The 18518-nt window shown below is 36.8% G+C and overlaps 1 protein-coding gene across 2 annotated transcripts; it reads left to right on the forward strand.

Moving 5' to 3' along the window:
• Nucleotides 1–22: 22 nt before the first annotated feature.
• On the forward strand, nt 23–18048 carry TOX4 (TOX high mobility group box family member 4). 2 transcript variants are annotated; one of them, XM_074294205.1, is made up of 9 exons: nt 23–145; nt 412–480; nt 11385–11630; nt 13081–13341; nt 13629–13856; nt 14805–14885; nt 15097–15876; nt 16638–16801; nt 17609–18048. In XM_074294205.1, exons 3-9 carry the CDS (start codon nt 11628–11630, stop codon nt 17667–17669), a joined length of 1578 nt encoding a protein of 525 aa, XP_074150306.1. In that variant the 5' UTR covers nt 23–145; nt 412–480; nt 11385–11627; the 3' UTR covers nt 17670–18048. The 2 variants fall into 2 exon arrangements, with proteins under 2 accessions (XP_074150306.1, XP_074150307.1); XM_074294206.1 differs by lacking the exon at nt 412–480 and having other exon boundaries at nt 53–145.
• Nucleotides 18049–18518: the final 470 nt, after the last annotated feature.

Raw genomic sequence — 18518 nt, forward strand, 5'->3', positions numbered from 1 at the left:
AACTCACTGCTTCCGCAAAAGAACCCTCCAATCCCTAGAGGGATTCGAGAGTGTTGGCGGAAGTGACGGATATTCCGTTTCCGGCGGGGGCGGTGGGCGCTATGAGGGAGCTGAAGCGGTGGTAGCGGTTGTGTTGAAGATGGAGGTAGGAGCCTTAGCCCGAAGGTGGCGGGAGGGAGAGAGAGAGAGAGAGAGACTGAGACAGAGACAGAGAAAAAGAGAGAGAGAGAGAGAAAGAGACAAAAGGGAGAGGAGCAGAGGAAGGGACCTGGGCGGAGAAGCAGCCGACGGGCAAGAGAAGCGGGGGAGGCGGCGGCGGGGGTCGGGTCAGAGTCAGAATCCGTCGCTCCAGGATGACTCCCTGGCCCCCCCCCACCCCTAACATCCCCGCGGGTTTCTTTTGGTTTCCAGTTTCCCGGAGGAAATGACAATTACCTGACGATCACAGGGTCCTCGCACCCCTTCCTGTCGGGGGCCGAGGTGAGCAAGAGTTGCTAACGTGGGTGGAAGGGCAAAAGGCCCTTGGGGGTGGAGGGGTGGGACCCGGGGCTGGGGAAGTGCTTTCCGACTGCTCACCAGAGCCTAAAAGGGCGGACCTAGGAGATAGCTGAGACCAGAAAAGCTGAACGAGAAAAAAAAAACAAAACAAAACTTTAGGGAGTAGAATTGTTTCGAACTAAAAAAAAAAAATGAAAGTGAACTGACAGTTTTTGTAAGACAGTCTGAACCAGGAGAATGATGTAGCTTGCATCAGGATGAAAATTTTGTAGAGAGAATTGAGGTGGAAAATGTAGTGAAGGGATCTTGTTCCTAAGCTAGATTGTTTTTGTTGGGGGCGGGGGGAAGGTTTGTGTGTGTGTGTGTGTGTGTGTGTGTGTGTTTTATGATTTTAGAAAAATAACAAACATGTAGTGTGTGTATATATATATATATATATATATATATATATATAGTGTCTTCATATTCTATATGAGCTTATTACCTTCTCAAAGTTGAACAAATTTGAACTGAGCATCTGTCTTCTGTGGCAGTGATAATTTATTTTGCCTTTCTGGGTCACAATTCCCTCCAGGAGCTAATAATAGTTAGAATTGAATTTGTGAAGCAGAAGAGATGGCTTGTTTCAAGGTTCTTACTTGAATCGTGGATTAAGTGCCATCATCATGGCAAACATTTGTCATCACTTTCTAGATAAGCAAAAGATAGAAAACCTTTCATTTCCTATGTTTAATGGAAGATGTAGCCTTTTTTTTTTTTTTTTTTTTAATACAGCAAACATCTCAATCCAGCCTATGTATTTAGGCTGAATTTGCAATCTATAAATGAATGGGCTTTGCTGCTTAGCTGCAATTGCTTCTTTTAATGCTTACCCTTAATCTTACTTTTGGAAACTGGGCAGCTGCTCGTTTGATTTTTGCTCTTCTATTGATTATTACTTTCTGTTCCTACTGAGGTTGCCCATAAACATTCAGCCTTATCTACCAAGGCTACAAGTAGGAAAGACCTTTGATATCATGATCCTAAAGTATCTAGTCTGCCATCTTAAAGGAAGCCCCAAACCAGACCTTTAACAAGTTTAGATTGGTTCTTTTTGAATTCCAGTGCTATTTTCTCATCTTCATCTTCTCCTTGACTCCTACCTTTACACTTTAGCTTTATTAAATTGCTTGGAATGTTCTGAACTCCAGAATATTAGCCTCATTCATCTTTAAATACTTTAGTACTTCCGAGGTCCCATGATTTTATTTATGCACATGTGCCAATCAGGAAATCCATAAAACCTCTGTAACTTAGTAGTACATGGCTTAGTGAATTTCAGTGTCTAAAAAATTAATCATCTGTTGGCCAACTATTGGTAAGAGAATATTCTAAATTGGCTTGATTTGTCTTTAGAAAACAGACATAGTCTGTTGTTAATCTGTGTGAACTTGTTCCTTCCTAATCCAAGGTCACCTCCCTTCCACAGTGAGACTTCAAAGTAGGATACTAGATAGACTATCTTGTCCAGACTTTTGAGTTCCTCTACGCAGAAATTCCCAATTTGGAAACTCCTTCCATTGATACAGATGGACCACCCTTGCATATTTAAGTGCAAGATGCATTTCTAATGAATGCATCTTTTTCTATCTACAATTAAATGCCATATGAATACATAGTAACTGTTTTTATAATGCTACATTTAGAGTCATTCTACAGATTTGTTGACCACTGATACAGTGGCTAATGTCAGAAAGACCTTACTTCAAATCTGACTTAAGATATTTGTTAGCTTTGCCAGGGGCAAATCACTTATTCTGATCTGTCTCAGTTTTCTCAATTGTAAAATGGGAATAATGTCAGCATTTACCTTTCAGGGTTATTATGAGGTTCAAATAAAATAAGGTAGGACCTATTAAATAAATGCTTTTTCCTTTCTCTTCTACTTTAGGGTAAAAAAAAGACAGTAAACTTATTTGGGAGAAAAGCAGTCATTTGTGATAGTGTTAAAGTCTTATTATATAGGGAAAACTATGTCTGCAATGTGTTACCTGCCCCATAAGGCCTTACTATTTGTTATAGTACAGATTGTCATTGATTATCTAGCTTGTGTAGCCAGAAAAGATGTTAGATACATAGTATATAAAGGGATTAGAAGCTTTTTGGGTTTTTAGATATTGGAAGTACACTACAGTTTCTCACTTTGGCTCTCTCATTTTAAGGATGATAAATATTTTAGGACAATTTCACTGAATGATTACAGAAGTAATCAATAATTTTTATTTATACAAATAAGATGCTATTATAATTGACATTGTAAGGAAGGAATCTTTTGTTTTAAATTATTTTTGTATTCTTATTTATCATATAATAGTGCTTTTCTGATCTTATTAACCTGTTTCCAGTGAAAGAAAATAATTTGGATGTCCTGCAGTTTTTAAAATTTAATTTTAGTTTTTACTCTGATCTCTAATTATAATATTGGAAGATTAAAGTGAATCTCCATTTTTTAAATGAAATTAGTTTTTTAATGTTCTTTTATTTTTACAACTAGTAAAACTAGTGGTGCTTTGTGGTCTTAAAGCCTACTCACTCGCATTAATATATATGATTTAAAAAAAAAGATCAAACACTAAACTTTTTGTAGCTTTGTTTCTCTTAAAAATTAAATTATATTTATCATTTTTTCCCTATTGTTGACTACTTCTTGGTGACCTTTAGGGAGTAGTATGGCAAGTAAAAATCAATGGAATGACAGAGCAGTTGTTGGGGTTTTTTTCCTCCTGCTAAAGTTCTTAAAAGACTGAAAAAAATTTGAAAAGCAGTTTCTATAATGTAATGTATGTTATTCTGGTTTCCATTAATGTCTCAGTCAACTCTTTCATGAGCATGTAGCTGTATTTTGAGGAAAGCCATTTTTTCTTTTAGAATAATTTAGGTCTTCTAAAACAGTTGTTTTAAGTTGTTGGATTCAGTTGGAGATTGGGGATAGAAATTTGAAGTTGCTGTAATTTTTTAAAAGGCATAGACAGAACTTAACTCAAAGCAGTTATACTTCACTTTCCTATACTTTCCACCTTAAATACCATTGGCATCCCTACCAGAAAAAAACAGCAATTTCTATACCATTGTTCAAAATGGCACAGTAAACAAAAAATTCTGGAGCTTAGAATTTTTTTTTTCCTGAGGCTGGGGTTAAGTGACTTGCCTAGGGAGCTAGGAAGTGTTAAATATCTGAGACCACATTTGAACTAGGGTCCTCCTGAATTCAGGGTTGGGGCTCTATCCACTGCGCCACCTAGCTGCCCCTTGGAGCTTAGAATTTGAAAAGGTTGAAAGTATCTATATGATTCTCTCTTTAATGGGGAATTTCTTTTCACTTAATAATTTACCTAGAATCAAGACTAGACTTCCCATTTCCTTCCCACTCCTCTCTCTCCTCTCTCCCCCCCCCCCATTTTCTGAAACCTGGGAATATAATTTAATGAAACTGTAGTATTATTGTGATCTTGCCCTGGATGGGGGGGGCGGGGGGAAGATGAACTTTTGTTTATTGAATATTATAATGAATTTTCAATGCTTGTGCAATTCATGAAATTTGATTGTATTGATTATTCAGTTTGAATTGGAAATATGTTGACATAGATTTGTTGGATTTACAATAAATCAAAGATTGAAAAGTCAAAATGAGTGTAACACTGTGGCAAGTTTTATAAGACTTATGTAGTGCTTTTATTTTATATGTAGTTGACTAGAAATGTTTAATGTTGTTTGGCAATAAGTTTTGTTTTATGTTCATGTTATAAATCTCCAATATTGTTTTATGTTAGTATTACATTGTGACTTTAGGAACCATTGTATTGAAGTGCTTGTTAATTTGTGGAGTGATAACTGTAATGTAAAGCATATCTATCAATAAGGAGTTAGCTCCTCTTGATTTTGAATGCTGTGAAATTATGCTTTTGAACTATTACTTATTAGAGATATTTGTCAGTAAAATGGTTCCATATGGTTATAAAGGTTATAAATATCGTCAAGTATTTCTGTGGGTATGTTTTGTTTTTTAAAAACAATAGCGATAATTGCTTAGTGTTTGGGACAAGTATAAAAGACCTTGCAAAATGTCCTCTTTGAAGTTCTCAAAAGAATTTGCTAAGTCCTTTTGGCCTTGGTAACGTCAAATGAATCTTATTCCAATCACTTGACATCTCTGAGCCTTACCAGTAGGATCCAGATATACAAAATTTGCTTGCTTTTATTTCTACTCAGAATTTATGACTGTTACCTGTCTCAGCTTTCTAACTGAGGCACTTAAGGCATATCAGTTAAGAGTTATATATTTAATGTAAAAAAATCATGTCCTTATAGTTGCACACCTTTTTTGGCTAAATAAGCCTTCTCCTTCCCATGAAATGAGGATAAAATATCATCAAAGGATGTTATCATAAGTGATAAAAGTTATAGAATGTTTTTTATTAATTAGTAGATCTTTGAGAAAGGCAATAAGATTAAAGTATTTCTATTTGGCATTAGAATGTTTTATAGTAGGTGAAAGAATATAGATAACTATAGCTACATTTGGAGCTTTAAAATTTCTAGATTTGTGCCAATGATAATAATGATGAAAGGCTAAGAAAAGATAATGGTCCTAACAGATATATTTTATTTTATTTTTATTTTTTAATAATTTTAAAATTAATTTTATAATTATAACACTTTTTTTGACAGTACATATGCATAGGTAAATTTATTTATTTATTTTTTACAACATTATCCCTTGTACTCCCTTCTGTTCCAAATTTTTCCCCTCCTTCCCTCCACCCCCTCCCCTAGATGGCAGGCATTCCCATACATATTAAATATGCTGTAGTATATCCTAGGTACAATATATATGTGCAGAACCGAATTTTGTTGTTGTTGTTGCAAAGGAAGAATTGTATTTGGAAGGTAAAAATAATCTGGGAAGAAAAACAACAACAACAAAAAAATGCTCACAGTTTATATTCATTTCCCAGTGTTCCTTTTCTGGGTGTAGCTGATTCTGTCCATCATTGATCAATTGGCATTGAATTAGCTCTTCTCTATGTTGAAGATATCCACTTCCATCAGAATACATCCTCATACAGTATCATTACTGTATCATTATACACTTCAATGATCTCCTGGTTCTGCTCGTTTCACTCAGCATCAGTTGATGTAAGTCTCTCCAAGCCTCTCTTTATTCCTCCTGTTGGTCATTTCTTACAGAACAATAATATTCCATAACATTCATATACCATAATTTACCCAAACATTCTCCAATTGATGGACATCCATTCATTTTCCAGTTTCTAGCCACTATAAAAAGGGCTGCCACAAACATTTTGGCACATACAGGTCCCTTTCCCTTCTTTAGTATTTCCTTGGGATATAAGCCCAGTAGTAGCACTGCTGGGTCAAAGGGTATGCACATTTTGATAACTTTTTGGGCATAATTCCAGGTTGCTCTCCAGAATGGTTGGATTCTTTCACAACTCCACCAACAATGCATCAGTGTCCCAGTTTTTCCACAGCCCCTCCAACATTCATCATTGTTTGTTCCTGTCATCTTAGCCAATCTGACAGGTGTGTAGTGGTATCTCAGAGTTGTCTTAATTTGCATTTCTCTGATCAGTAGTGATTTGGAACACTCTTTCATATGAGTGGAAATAGTTTTAATTTCATCATCTGAAAATTGTCTGTTCATATCCTTTGACCATTTATCAATTGGAGAATGGCTTGATTTCTTATAAATTAAAGTCAATTCTCTGTATATTTTGGAGATGAGGCCTTTATCAGAACCTTTAACTGTTAACAGATCTATTTTAAATTTTATCTTGGAAATAATAGAGAACATGACTGAAAAGAATAGAGCAAAGTATTGAACTTTTTTCAAATTTGTTTGAATATCCACAAATGAATTTTATTTTTAAGAGAAAAAAGGGCTCACAGAGCCTTTTAAAAATAATTTCTCTAACCTGTAAACTTCATTGTTTATATTTCTTACAGGCCTTGGGCAGAGTAGAGAGGAAAAAATTATATGTAAAAATTGAAATGCAAACTTTCAGATGAATTATAGGTATTTAGTCTTATGTTCTTTCTATAACCCTTGTGACTTAAAATCAGACTTTCACCACATACAATAATTACTAGAAGGTCAATGTGATTAGGTTTGTCAGACCTCACTAAATCATTCCGAGTCTTATCATGAGCATATTTGAATAGCATTGCTTAGGGAACCTCCATGAGTGGAATGGCATGGCTTAGAAACTGGAAAAAAATTACATCTACTAGTGGATCTGCTAGAAGAATTACCACTGAATTAATTGGCCATAGAAATAAGATAGAAAAGACCATCTTAGTGTAAGCAGTTGTGAAAATAATTTTAATATGCCTACTCAATTTAATATTTACTCAGTCCTTTGTAATTTAATGGGAATTAATGATAGCATTAGTGAGTTCAGTAGAATAGAATTGTTTTATTTAGTTTATGCTATAAGAATGAGAAATCATGCAGGTTACAATTTAATTAGCTTACTAGGTACTGATAATATTACTTCTGTTTGATTTATAGGATAGAGTTTATTAGGTAGGTCTGTTTTAAGGACTTAATATCATATTAGGAAGTTGATGCATTACTACTAACCTTCCTGCTCTCCCCATAAGTGAACTATACTTGAAAAGCACAGTTTCCCTGTTCTTTTGTCATAAATGTTCTTGTAGCCTATGGAAAGTCCTAAAATACTACTGACAAAGTAATAGTGATTGATGGATATCGCCTTTAGCTAATTGTAGGAGTTTCTCTGCTCCTGAAAATGACCACTTGTGAGTCTTATTCTGTTTTTAATGACTTGCAAAGTTCTAAAAATGGGTGATCTTTAGGATAGGGATCCTTGACTTCAAAGAAGGTCTTGGTTCCAATAGCTTAGGACCATTAAGCTTCCTAATAAGTTGATCTAGCTAAGAGCTTTGCCTCAGTTTCCTTCTGGATTTTGGATTGGATTTTGCCATTTACCTTTTGGCAATGCCACCAGTAGGTTGACCTGTGTCCAGCTTTCCTGAGGGACCCAAAAAGGAGTGTGAGTCAGATGATTATTTTTCCTGCTGGCTCCTGCAAGGAAGGTGGCCCTAGGAGATTAAATTATCAGAGCTATAGGTGAGCTTCTTTAGAGAACTTGCAGTTAGTGGGTCTGTTTTTATTTCTAAATTAATGGTCTCTACTTTCATTTTGAAAGAGATCCCTAATTGACTTGAAAAAGGAACTAGCAATCATTTCCAAATTAAATTAGGTATTTCTGTTTTAGATAATTTTAGTTAGGAAAAGCTCTAGAGCAGCCAGGTGAACTTTTAAATTAGGTAAAAGTGAAACTAGTAAAAAAAAAATCTTTAAAATTTAAAGTACACACTAAATTTTTCAGTACAAATTTAATTATTTTCTGTAGGCTGATCTTACAATGCTTCCGCTTTCCACTGGCTGAATATTTTCTGGCTGACCTCAAGTTCTGGGAAGATAGCCAAGTTTTGGTAGAACTTCCTTTCTTTTTTTTTCTCTTTTTACTTTTTCTTTAACATTTTTGAGCATAAAATAAGGCTTTGAATGTAAAATTGATTTCAGATTTCCAATTATTGATTATCTAAACCTGTCTTTCATTTTGGAACCGGTTTCTGAATCTCTCTATGTATAAAAGCATTTATAAATTATAGCTTCTTGCTATAAACTGAACACTAAGACTTACCCTGTTGGTTACCTGAAACAGAGCCGGTGGGGATTCCTGTAGTCCTTTAGGAGACTTCTGATTTATGAACTGATGTTCTTAAGTGCTCTGGTTGGCAGCATCTACCCTGAGGTGATTTTGAGCAGATCACAGTGATTGCACTCTTGAAAGTGAGGACTGCCAATTGGAACATTTTGAGCTCTCAGGAGAAAGTATCTGTTAAGGCTATCTATGGGCTTCATCTAGATCTAAACAAAGACCGTGCTTTCTAACCAAGGCTCCAGAGACAGCTTTACCTATATAATGACCAGATAAACTGAGCCATTGCAGAAAGCAAGGGTCAAGGAATCAAACTGAACCAACCATATGGCTCCTCAATAGTTAACACCTATTAAGGCTTCTAGGGTCTTTAGACCGGAGTTGACACTATGACTCACTGGACTGAGGTATCTGCACCACTGAGGGAAAACTAATTTATGAAGGGATTGTGGTTATCATATCCATTACACCTGCAGGACTACACTGAAGGGGCAGACTACCAAAGGAAGCTAAATTCCATGACTCTTTAGACAGGGTCTCCTAACTCTTAGACTACTAGCTACCATTAGAAGGAAGGTTTGTGTTTTCATTGAATGCTCCCATAGACCATTAAATCAAGCCTTCAAAACAGCTATAGTGCCTTTTGAATGGGAGATCCTCAAAAGCCAGAGGAAAGGTCCTGATCAATAATTTTACTTCTTTTAAGTAAAGGAGTGATATCTATCATTACTTATTTAGAAGAATTGGAGTATCACATCATAAATAAATCCCTGGGTAATTAAACATTTTTACCTTAGGGACAGAACAGAAAATATCCTGATTGGAAAGGCTTAACTACATTGGAGATTAAAAATGTCTTCATTAGAACTTCTCAGAGGCTAACTGGGGGCTTTGGGAATTTCTAGCAGGAGAATTCTCAGAGAAATTCTTTCAGTAGGGTTTCAGAGAGGAAAATTTCACTGGGAATACATCCCAAGAGGAGATATGGAGTCAAACTCAAGCATTCTTATAAGATTGCTTCTTGGGTGGATTTCTTGCATCATGGGATAAGTATAAATTCTACATCCAATCAATGATGACAAAGAAAGCTTGTAAACTATGCAAAGGCATGATCTGAAAATGCTCAGGGTTTAGAATGATTTGGGGCTAATATTTGAAACTTGGTTATACTTAGAAAATTAAGGTTTTTTTCTTGAACAATCTCCTAAACCTCATATGGACCAAATAAATTACTGGTATTGATGGGAAGCTCTTGATTTAAGCCCCTTCTTTTGCAACTGATGCTTCATTTTTTAACCTGCCTTACCTGATCCTCCTCCCTCTGCATTTCTGCCTTATTCTTCCACAACAACTACAAATGGAGAACAGCCTATTGACATTTTCCCTCTTGTGGAAAAGATTTATTGGGCTAGGAGGAGCCCTAGTGCATTACAGAACAAAACCATTTCAGCCTATTCTTTTTCTTTCTTTGGCAAAAAAATACTCCTAAATTTGGTGAAGATCCTATAACTGTTATAACCCAATTTCAGGCCATATTTAGAGGAAATATAACTGAGAGTGGAAACCTTGTTCTTCTCAGGAGAAAGAAGTACCATAATAAAAGCTGCTGATAAAGTTTCAAGAGGAAATGCTCCAGCAGCACCAGAGGGTCTTGCTAAACTGGCTTTTTATAAGATCCAAATTGGAACCTTAATACTCTGCACCTTCTGACACACTCTTGCCCACACTGACCTTCTGGTTCAATCCAGAGATTGTTTAATTCAGGGCATAGAACTCTGTGCTGTTCATCCAGACAACAGGAATAAGTTTCAGGAGCCCATTCAAGAAGAAAATGAGATCCTTATGTGCTTCTCTGACAGATTATACAAAAAGTGCTACACACTTCACTGAGTTAGATCCTCTTAACTCTCTGAATACCAGGATTCTTAATAACACTTTTGTCAACTAACCCCTATGGGAGATCAGGAAGTATTTTCATGAACACTGTCCTAGATGGCGTGAAAAAAATATAGGTGAGCTAAAGGCTATACTGTCCAATATGTTTATGAAGAAAGAAACAGTGGAAGATAGGAAAGGCACAAATTAAAAATCCAATCCATATTGGCCCCTGGTCAGGTCACAGGTCCTTTTCATGCAGCATAAACTCAGTATAAAACTTAAGAATGTTATTATTGTTGACACATTATTGTTGCATCTTACTGGGACTGTTAAAGAAAAAAATGAGAAAAGGATGGCCAAAGTTTCCATTGGTATCTTCACCAGACCTCAAAGGTGAAACAAAAACACTTGGGGTCACCAAATTATAATGGGTTTGTAAGACTTCAAGAATAAAATGAAAAAGGTTTTAAAGAATTGTGAGGAAATCTCACATGAAGGTACTGGAAGGGGAGGTGGGGAGAAGTATGAACTTTGTACTATACCAGCACCATTAAATCTGACATCCTTCCCCTTGTTATTTGTGTCTTTGTCACTCCCTGAACAAATTACCCTTTATGATTGTTCTGATTCAACATTGGATAAATATAATCTTGGCATTAACTACGATGAAAAGAACCACAGGGATAATTTAAATCACTTTAGCTTTCTTTAATTTTTTCTTTTAAAGACTTTGTATATTTTATCTCATGTTAAGAGTGATATATATTTACTTTATTATATTACCAACTGTGTTCTAACACTTTTTTTTAATCAAATGTAAGCAGCTGCAAAAACCACTCTTTCCTTTTTATCTCAAAATGAGTTGGGGGGACGTGTGTGTGTGTGTGTGTGTGTGTGTGTCTGTCTGTCCAGTGACTTATAAGAGGCACATTTTCTCCTACTTGCTGTTAGCTATGTCTTCAGTGATCCCATCTCTATTTCATTTTTTGATTAATTGGCAGTGACTAAGCATCAAATTCGTCAGAAAAGAACTTTTATGACAGTTGACAGTCAGCTATATGGATGATAGGACTCTGATGATGAGGCAGGAGGGAATGTTCTTGGTAGAACTATATAGATTTTTAAGAGAATAATCACAAATATGGAACTGCAGGCTGAAGTATATTAAGAACAGCACTAAGCCATGTTCTCTTCCTTATAACAATGGTGTGTTTCTCTTATCCCAACTAATTCTCATCTTTTTTTTTTCCCCCTTAGACATTCCATACGCCAAGTCTGGGTGATGAGGAATTTGAGATCCCTCCTATTTCGTTGGACTCTGACCCCTCATTGGCTGTCTCTGATGTGATCGGCCACTTTGATGATCTGGGAGACCCCACCTCCTCACAGGATGGCAGCTTTTCAGCCCAGTATGGGGTCCAGACATTGGATATGCCTGTGGCCATGAGTCATGGCTTGATGGAACAGGGCGGGGGGGGCTCCTGAGTGGGGGGCTTGGCCATGGTAAAGAGGCAAGAGCATTATGAAGCTTACCCCTAACATGGGGTGAATTGAGGAAGACAACTACATAGTCTTGGTGCTATTCATGTGGTTGTAGGATGCTTATCATCTTGGTATTAAAGTCTAGGTCTACTACAGACCAAAAAAGTAGGGGATTTTTGGGACTAAAGGAGTCTATTACTTTAGTCAACTTCATTAGCAAACATGTTTTTACATTTTTCAAATATGAAAATAGTACCCTGAAATATAATCAGAGAAAAATCTTAAAGCATTTTGACCAACTTTGGCATTTACTTTAAGTGTTTTTTGGGAAGTGGGTGGGGAATGAGGGAATGAGAGGAAGCAGTGTCTTGGCTCTTATCATCCCTTTGGTTCAAATATAGTGTTAGTTATGTATTCAGATAATATCTTATTTACCTGACTCTGCATGCCAGTTGCAGTTTTCAAAGTTAATGGGTCAAGGCAAAAGCCAGAGGGGCTCTTTACCTTATATTTCTGATAGATCGTTAAGTAATTTTGTTTCTCCTTATTTTAATTTCTCTGGAAACAACACTGCTCTAATTATTTGTTAGCTTTTTTTTTTTTCTTTTTTTTTTTTTTTTTGCTGAGGCAATTGAGGTTAAGTGACTTGCCCAAAGTCACATAGCTATAAAGTGTTAAGTGTCTGAGATCATATTTGAACTCAGGTAGTTCTGACTTGAGGGCTAGTGCTTGGTGCTCTGTCCATTGCACCTATCTGCCCCCCCATTTTGTTAGTATTTTTTGAATAGGCTTGTTAATTCCAGAAAGGTGAATCTGCTGAAGAATATTACTTTTAAGTAGATATTATCCATGTTAGTGATTTTAAGCTGCTCCTTTCAACTGTTCCTCCTGTGAAAACCTATGCTGATATTAAAGCCTTCTATGCACTGCAGAAGTTAAGGATTAGTATTGTTTTTATATATATGGTTAGAGAAAAATCCTTGGCTTCCCATTAAGCCAAAACCATTGATCAGGTTTTCCAGGGCTTTGTCAGCATTACCATTGTTTTATTTTGTTAAATTTATAAAACCACACTTTATTCTTTTTATTGACTGTGTATTTTCATTTTTGTCTCATTGTGACTATAAATGTTAGTTGGAAATTGCTTTAAGCAGAGGTCAGTTGAGTGACAGGAACTCTTGACAGTCAATGCTCATCTCTGTAGTCATGCTTATAACCTGACAATGTCCAGCTACAGACTTTAGCCAAAAAAAACAGAGTGAAAATTGTTTCTTTGTACAATGCTCAACCAAAATTTTTTCTTCTCATTGTTATTTACAGTTTAAGGTGATGACAAAGGTTGTTCCCCAGAAGGAAATTAGATTATAAAAAGGAAGTGCCCATGTGGTTACAATAACCATGTCATGAATCTGGGGATGAGGGTGGGACTTGGAGAATTTAATGTCTAAATTTATCTTCATCTACCTCTCAGGACTTGGACCACTCTATAGGGACTCAGTATAGTGCCAACCCACCTGTCACAATCGATGTCCCAATGACAGATGTGTCATCTGGTTTGATGGGGCACAGCCAGCTGACCACTATTGACCAGTCAGAGCTGAGTTCTCAGCTTGGCTTGAGTTTAGGGGGTGGCACTATCCTCCCATCTGCCCAGTCACCTGAGGATCGGCTTTCAACTACCCCTTCACCTACTAGCTCCCTTCATGAGGATGACGTTGAGGATTTCCGGCGGGTGAGATATCCCTTGGCAGAACTGCTAGTCTCATTTTATCCAAGGGCAATGGCCAAGTGTAATATTCCTATATATACACTCAGTTATTTTCCTGTGTTTTTTGGCCTTTTCTGTTTTCTGGGTACAAAGCTCTTTCTTTGCAATTAATGTTCTCCCATTCTTCTTGTTATGATACATTGGTTTGGTGTGTGCTTTTATTTTGAAGAATTTTAGAAAATGTCCATGTGAGCATTTTTTATTTTAACCTCCTAAGGCACAGTATTTCTCTTTCCCTTTCCTTTCTGCAGCTCCCTAGTCAGAAGACAGTTGTGGTAGAGTCAAGCAAAAAGCAGAAGACTCCAAAGAAAAAGAAGAAGAAAGATCCCAATGAACCCCAAAAACCAGTATCAGCATATGCCTTGTTCTTCCGTGACACACAGGCAGCCATCAAGGGACAGAATCCCAATGCTACTTTTGGGGAGGTGTCAAAAATTGTGGCCTCCATGTGGGACAGTCTTGGAGAAGAGCAAAAACAGGTATAAGGGGGTGTAAAAAACGGGTTAGTAGTAGACGATGGAAGTTAATAAATTTTTTTAGTGGAAAAGAAAATTGACATTTATCTATTCCATATTTATGTCAAACATTTATTGTCAACTCTGAGTTCATTCTTATTCTTCACCTAAAATTTTTACCAGACATAATAACTGGCTTATTTTCATGCAAGTTTTCATTTCATCCTTATAACCCTATGGGGTTAGTAGTAGTGTGTGATTAAATCATTTTGTGTAGGAAAAAGATTTCACACCCAGAAATATGAAATAACTTATTCAGAATTGCAAATCTAGGAAGTAATGATTAGTGAGGCTAAAATTTCAATCAAAAATCATGTGAAACATAATATAAATTAAGTTATTCATGTGAAATCCATCTATCTAAAAAACACTACCAGGAAAAGCTGGGCAACCCAGATGAGAAAAAAACCTCATGTTGAAAAAAGGCAAAGAGGTTGATGGAACTGGATGTGCTAAATCCAAAGATAGCTTCACCACATCTTTCCTCATGCCATATCATCTCAAGTTCTGACACTTGACTTGTTGCATTCTTGAGAACCACTCCCCACCTTTTCCTTTTCTATCCATTACTTTTTCAAATCCTTGATTTATTACACAATGTGTAATAAAGACCTATGGCTTTATGTTCTGTCTATATCACTATAAAAACTGCTTAGCCCTATAAACAATTGGGAGTTATTTAGCCTTTCTTTGAGTTTCTCCGTGTAAAATTGGTATTTAATAATTGGGAAGTTATATTTCTCAGCTTGAACACCGATTTACTATGAATATAGAAAATGTATTTAACTTTTACATTTTTAGGTTCAAATGGATTAAGAAAAAAATTAGTGAAGCATTTTGTAAATATAAAATGTCATTATGCCTATTTACCTCCAAATTTCTTGTTGACCAGCATGTCATCTTTGCTTGCAGGTATATAAAAGGAAAACGGAAGCTGCCAAAAAGGAATATTTGAAGGCTTTGGCAGCTTATAAAGCCAATCAGGTGTGTCAGGTAAGCCTAATAAATGGTGGCCCCATAGTTATTCAATTTACAAGTATACCTATTATTATTTACCTTCTGGAGACCCATAAGTACCTATTCAGTTTCTTCTACCAGCTTATTAATAGGAAGAATTCACTTCTTTGATTTCTTTTATACCTTTCTTAGTGCTTATGGTGGGTAATAAGGATATATGATTATATATTGGTTTTTATCCTTCTAGACTGCTGTAGAGACAGTGGAATTGGATCCAGTGACACCACAGCAGACTCCTCCCCCATCTCCTGCTGCAACAGTTGTTGTGCCAGCCTCACCAGCACCAGCACCAGCACCAGCATCAACGGAGCCCCCTTCCCTGTCTTCTTCCATTGTGGTTAAATCTACTCTCTCATCCTATGTGACAAGTCAGACATCTGGGGGGACAGGGGCCCAGACCAGCATCACCAAGATCATTATATCCAAACAGACGTTGACATCTAGCCAGTTGACTTCTTCTATTGCCATGTCCCAAGGGGGCATGGTTACAGTCATCCCAGCCACAATGGTGACTTCCCAGGGGCTTCAGTTAAGCCAAATCCAGGCAGCTACCAGCACATCTACCATTGATCAGAGCCAACAAGCCAAGATTGTTACTCGATCTGTGTTGCAGGCAGCAGCAGCAGCAGCAGCTTCTATGCAGTTGCCTCCACCTCGACTGCAGCCCCCTCCACTGCAACAGATGCCTCAACCACCCAGTCAGCAACAAGTAACCATTCTGCAGCAGCCTCCTCCACTCCAGGCCATGCAGCAGCCCCCACAGCAAAAGGTTCGCCTTAGCCTTCAACAGCCACCTCCTCTGCAGATCAAGATTGTTCCTCCACCTACATTGCATATTCAGCCTGCCTCAGTCCCACCTGCCCTGGAAAGTAGTCCTGAACAGCCGATTACCACTAGTCCTGAGTCCCATGCAGTGGAGGCACCTTCTCCTGAACCAATTGAGATGATCACAGATGTTGTACCTGAGGTGAGAAACTTCCCTTGGAGTGTAGCAGGTCTCAAGAAGACCTTTTAAAACTGCTATTCAGTGAGTTGAAAGGTACTATACTTAGTAACTTATGTGCAATATTGATGCTTTTTCTTCTCCAAGATTTTACGTTCTAATTTTCCCACGTCTCAATTGGGGCACAGAACTTAGTATAAGAACACAGACCTAGAACTTGACAGGATCTCAGAAGTTACCTAATGCAGTTGCCTCATTTTATAAATCAGGAACTTAGGTCCAGGTCATATAGTGTGCAGGATGAAATTGAAAAAGGTCCTGTGACCTAATAACCCATGATCTTTGCACTGTTACTAGATGCTGAAACATACTTAGTACACTGCTGCTCATTTTTAGAAACAGTATCAAGAATAAATTTAATGTTTAACTTCCTCTTTTCAAAGAACATATCTCATTTTAGGTAGTTGAGGAATTGCATATTTTACTTTTAAGTGATTTCCTACTCTTCCCTTTGAACCGGAAGAATAGGTTCCAACTCTAAAAGGGATGTACATACTAGGAGTAAGAAAAAGAAATCACTTGGGAATTTTAAAATTCCTAAACATATGTTTTGTTTATAAAATAATTTGTTGCAATGTTATTATTGAAATAAATATTATTTGAACCTTTAAATGGCTAATGACTAATAGTAAGACTAATGCCCAGATCTTTAGGCCTCTAGCAAAAAGAGCCTGTAACCAATTCAAAGGTGAAATTAGTTTACTAAGACTGTCTTTCTTTTATAGGTTGAATCTCCTTCTCAAATGGATGTTGAATTAGTGACTGGGTCTCCTGTGACACTCTCCCCTCAGCCCCGATGTGTGAGGTCAGGTTGTGAGAATCCTCCAGTTGTGAGTAAGGACTGGGACAATGAATACTGCAGCAATGAGTGTGTAGTGAAGCATTGCAGGTGAGTTAAATAGCTATTTGAGTCTTTTTTACTTCTTAGGGAAGAAATCACAAGGCTTATTTGTTCACATCAGTAGTTTGAGTTTTCAAGGCCCTGAATTTTAAACTACATTATTTCAGGATTAGACTACTTACAGATGGCACACTAGGCTTACCTTAAATATAGGTGATTTTCCAGCATATCTTTCCATATGTTGTTAAGGATTGTTAATTTACAACAATTTATTACTTAAGATTTTAAAAATGTCTTCCGGTCTATTTATACAGATAACACATTAATATCTCATTTGCACAGGGGAAATTTGAATAGTTTGACTTCACAGCTAGTATTTTTTTTTTTTTTTTTTCACTGTACTAGAGGTTGAATCAAATATCAAGAATTTCAGTTTCCAGTAAAATGGCTACCTATTGAACTCTTGCATAAGCCAGTTTAGAATGAGAATATCAGGAGTACATTTCATAGTCCTTAAACTCCTACTATTTTAGCTCTGATATAAGTTTAATAAAGTAAATTCATACTGCTTATATAAGGTAAGTAAAAGTACAAAGGATGAACTTTGTGTATTTCACAAGTCATCAGGCCAAATTTTGCGTCTCAATCCTCATTTGTTATGGGAAAATGGTAGTAGAAATGGCGCTATTTTACTCTGATTCTAACTTTATACCTATTCTTTGCATCTCTTTGGCATATTCATTGGGACTCACACTGTTGGGGAATTACTTGGGTTCTTATTCATTTATGGTGGAATTTAAGAGAATTTTGTAATGTAATCTGGGTTTTTTCTTTTTCTTTTCTCTTCTCCTTTAGGGATGTATTCCTGGCCTGGGTGGCTTCCAGAAATTCAAGCACAGTGGTGTTTGTGAAATAGTTCATCCCATCTCCCAAGCCAGTGAAAACTTATCCGCCTGCATATGAAACACAAGCTGGGCTTCTGGTGATGCCTGATTCCAGTCAAGCCCTCTGTGCTTCTTCCCTTTTCTTCTCTTGGATAGGGGCCAGCTTTTGGAGGAGCACCACCATGTTTGCTGAAATCTGGGGCTGCTTTATACATTCAAGTACAAGCAGAAGGCCCAGTGATGACAGCAAAGGAGTTGGGGGAGTGAGACAGAACATGGGGATGTGGGGATAGGGAAATTGTTTGATTCTTTTAAAGAAAAAAAATTGTTGGTATAATTTTCAAAGGACTTGCCTGAAAGATAATTAAAATGATAGAGAAAATACACAGCTCTGAACCTCAGAGAAAAACATGTTTACATTTGTACTGATTTCTAACTTAGAAATGGCTTTATGGTTGGTGTCTATACATTCATTTCTCTCCCATTATGATTTGTAAAAAAATACTTTAGCATTTTGCAACCTCTCCTTACCTGATTTGTTATCTCAGGTCATAAGTGAAGGATGCCTTCTGCTAGTAAAATGTCTCTAATTATAGAGGTTGTGACCTCTATAACCTAGTGTTTGGCAGAGATTGTGACCTCTATAACCCTAGTGTTTGGCAGAGTGTTTGTCTACATATTAGTTTCCAAGGGAAGAAATGGTAAGATTAGATTAGATAAGGTTAGATGGTAAACCAGCCCTGCATACCCTAAACTGTTCTTGGTCCTCTACATAATGCCAGGTTAAGTAATCCAGTGGTACGTTTTCACTTGTTGCAATTCTGAAAAAAAAAAAGTACCTATTAGTTAATGAAGAGTAGCAAAAGCTGGTATTTACTTTA

Source organism: Sminthopsis crassicaudata, chromosome 2 (genome assembly GCF_048593235.1).
Source record: "Sminthopsis crassicaudata isolate SCR6 chromosome 2, ASM4859323v1, whole genome shotgun sequence".
Classification (NCBI taxonomy): domain Eukaryota; kingdom Metazoa; phylum Chordata; class Mammalia; order Dasyuromorphia; family Dasyuridae; genus Sminthopsis; species Sminthopsis crassicaudata.

Coding starts and splice junctions, on each gene's coding strand:
- TOX4 (XM_074294205.1), top strand. Junction 13,342..13,628: donor ACGTTGAGGATTTCCGGCGG/GTGAGATATCCC, acceptor TCCTTTCTGCAG/CTCCCTAGTCAGAAGACAGT. Junction 15,877..16,637: donor TCACAGATGTTGTACCTGAG/GTGAGAAACTTC, acceptor TTTCTTTTATAG/GTTGAATCTCCTTCTCAAAT.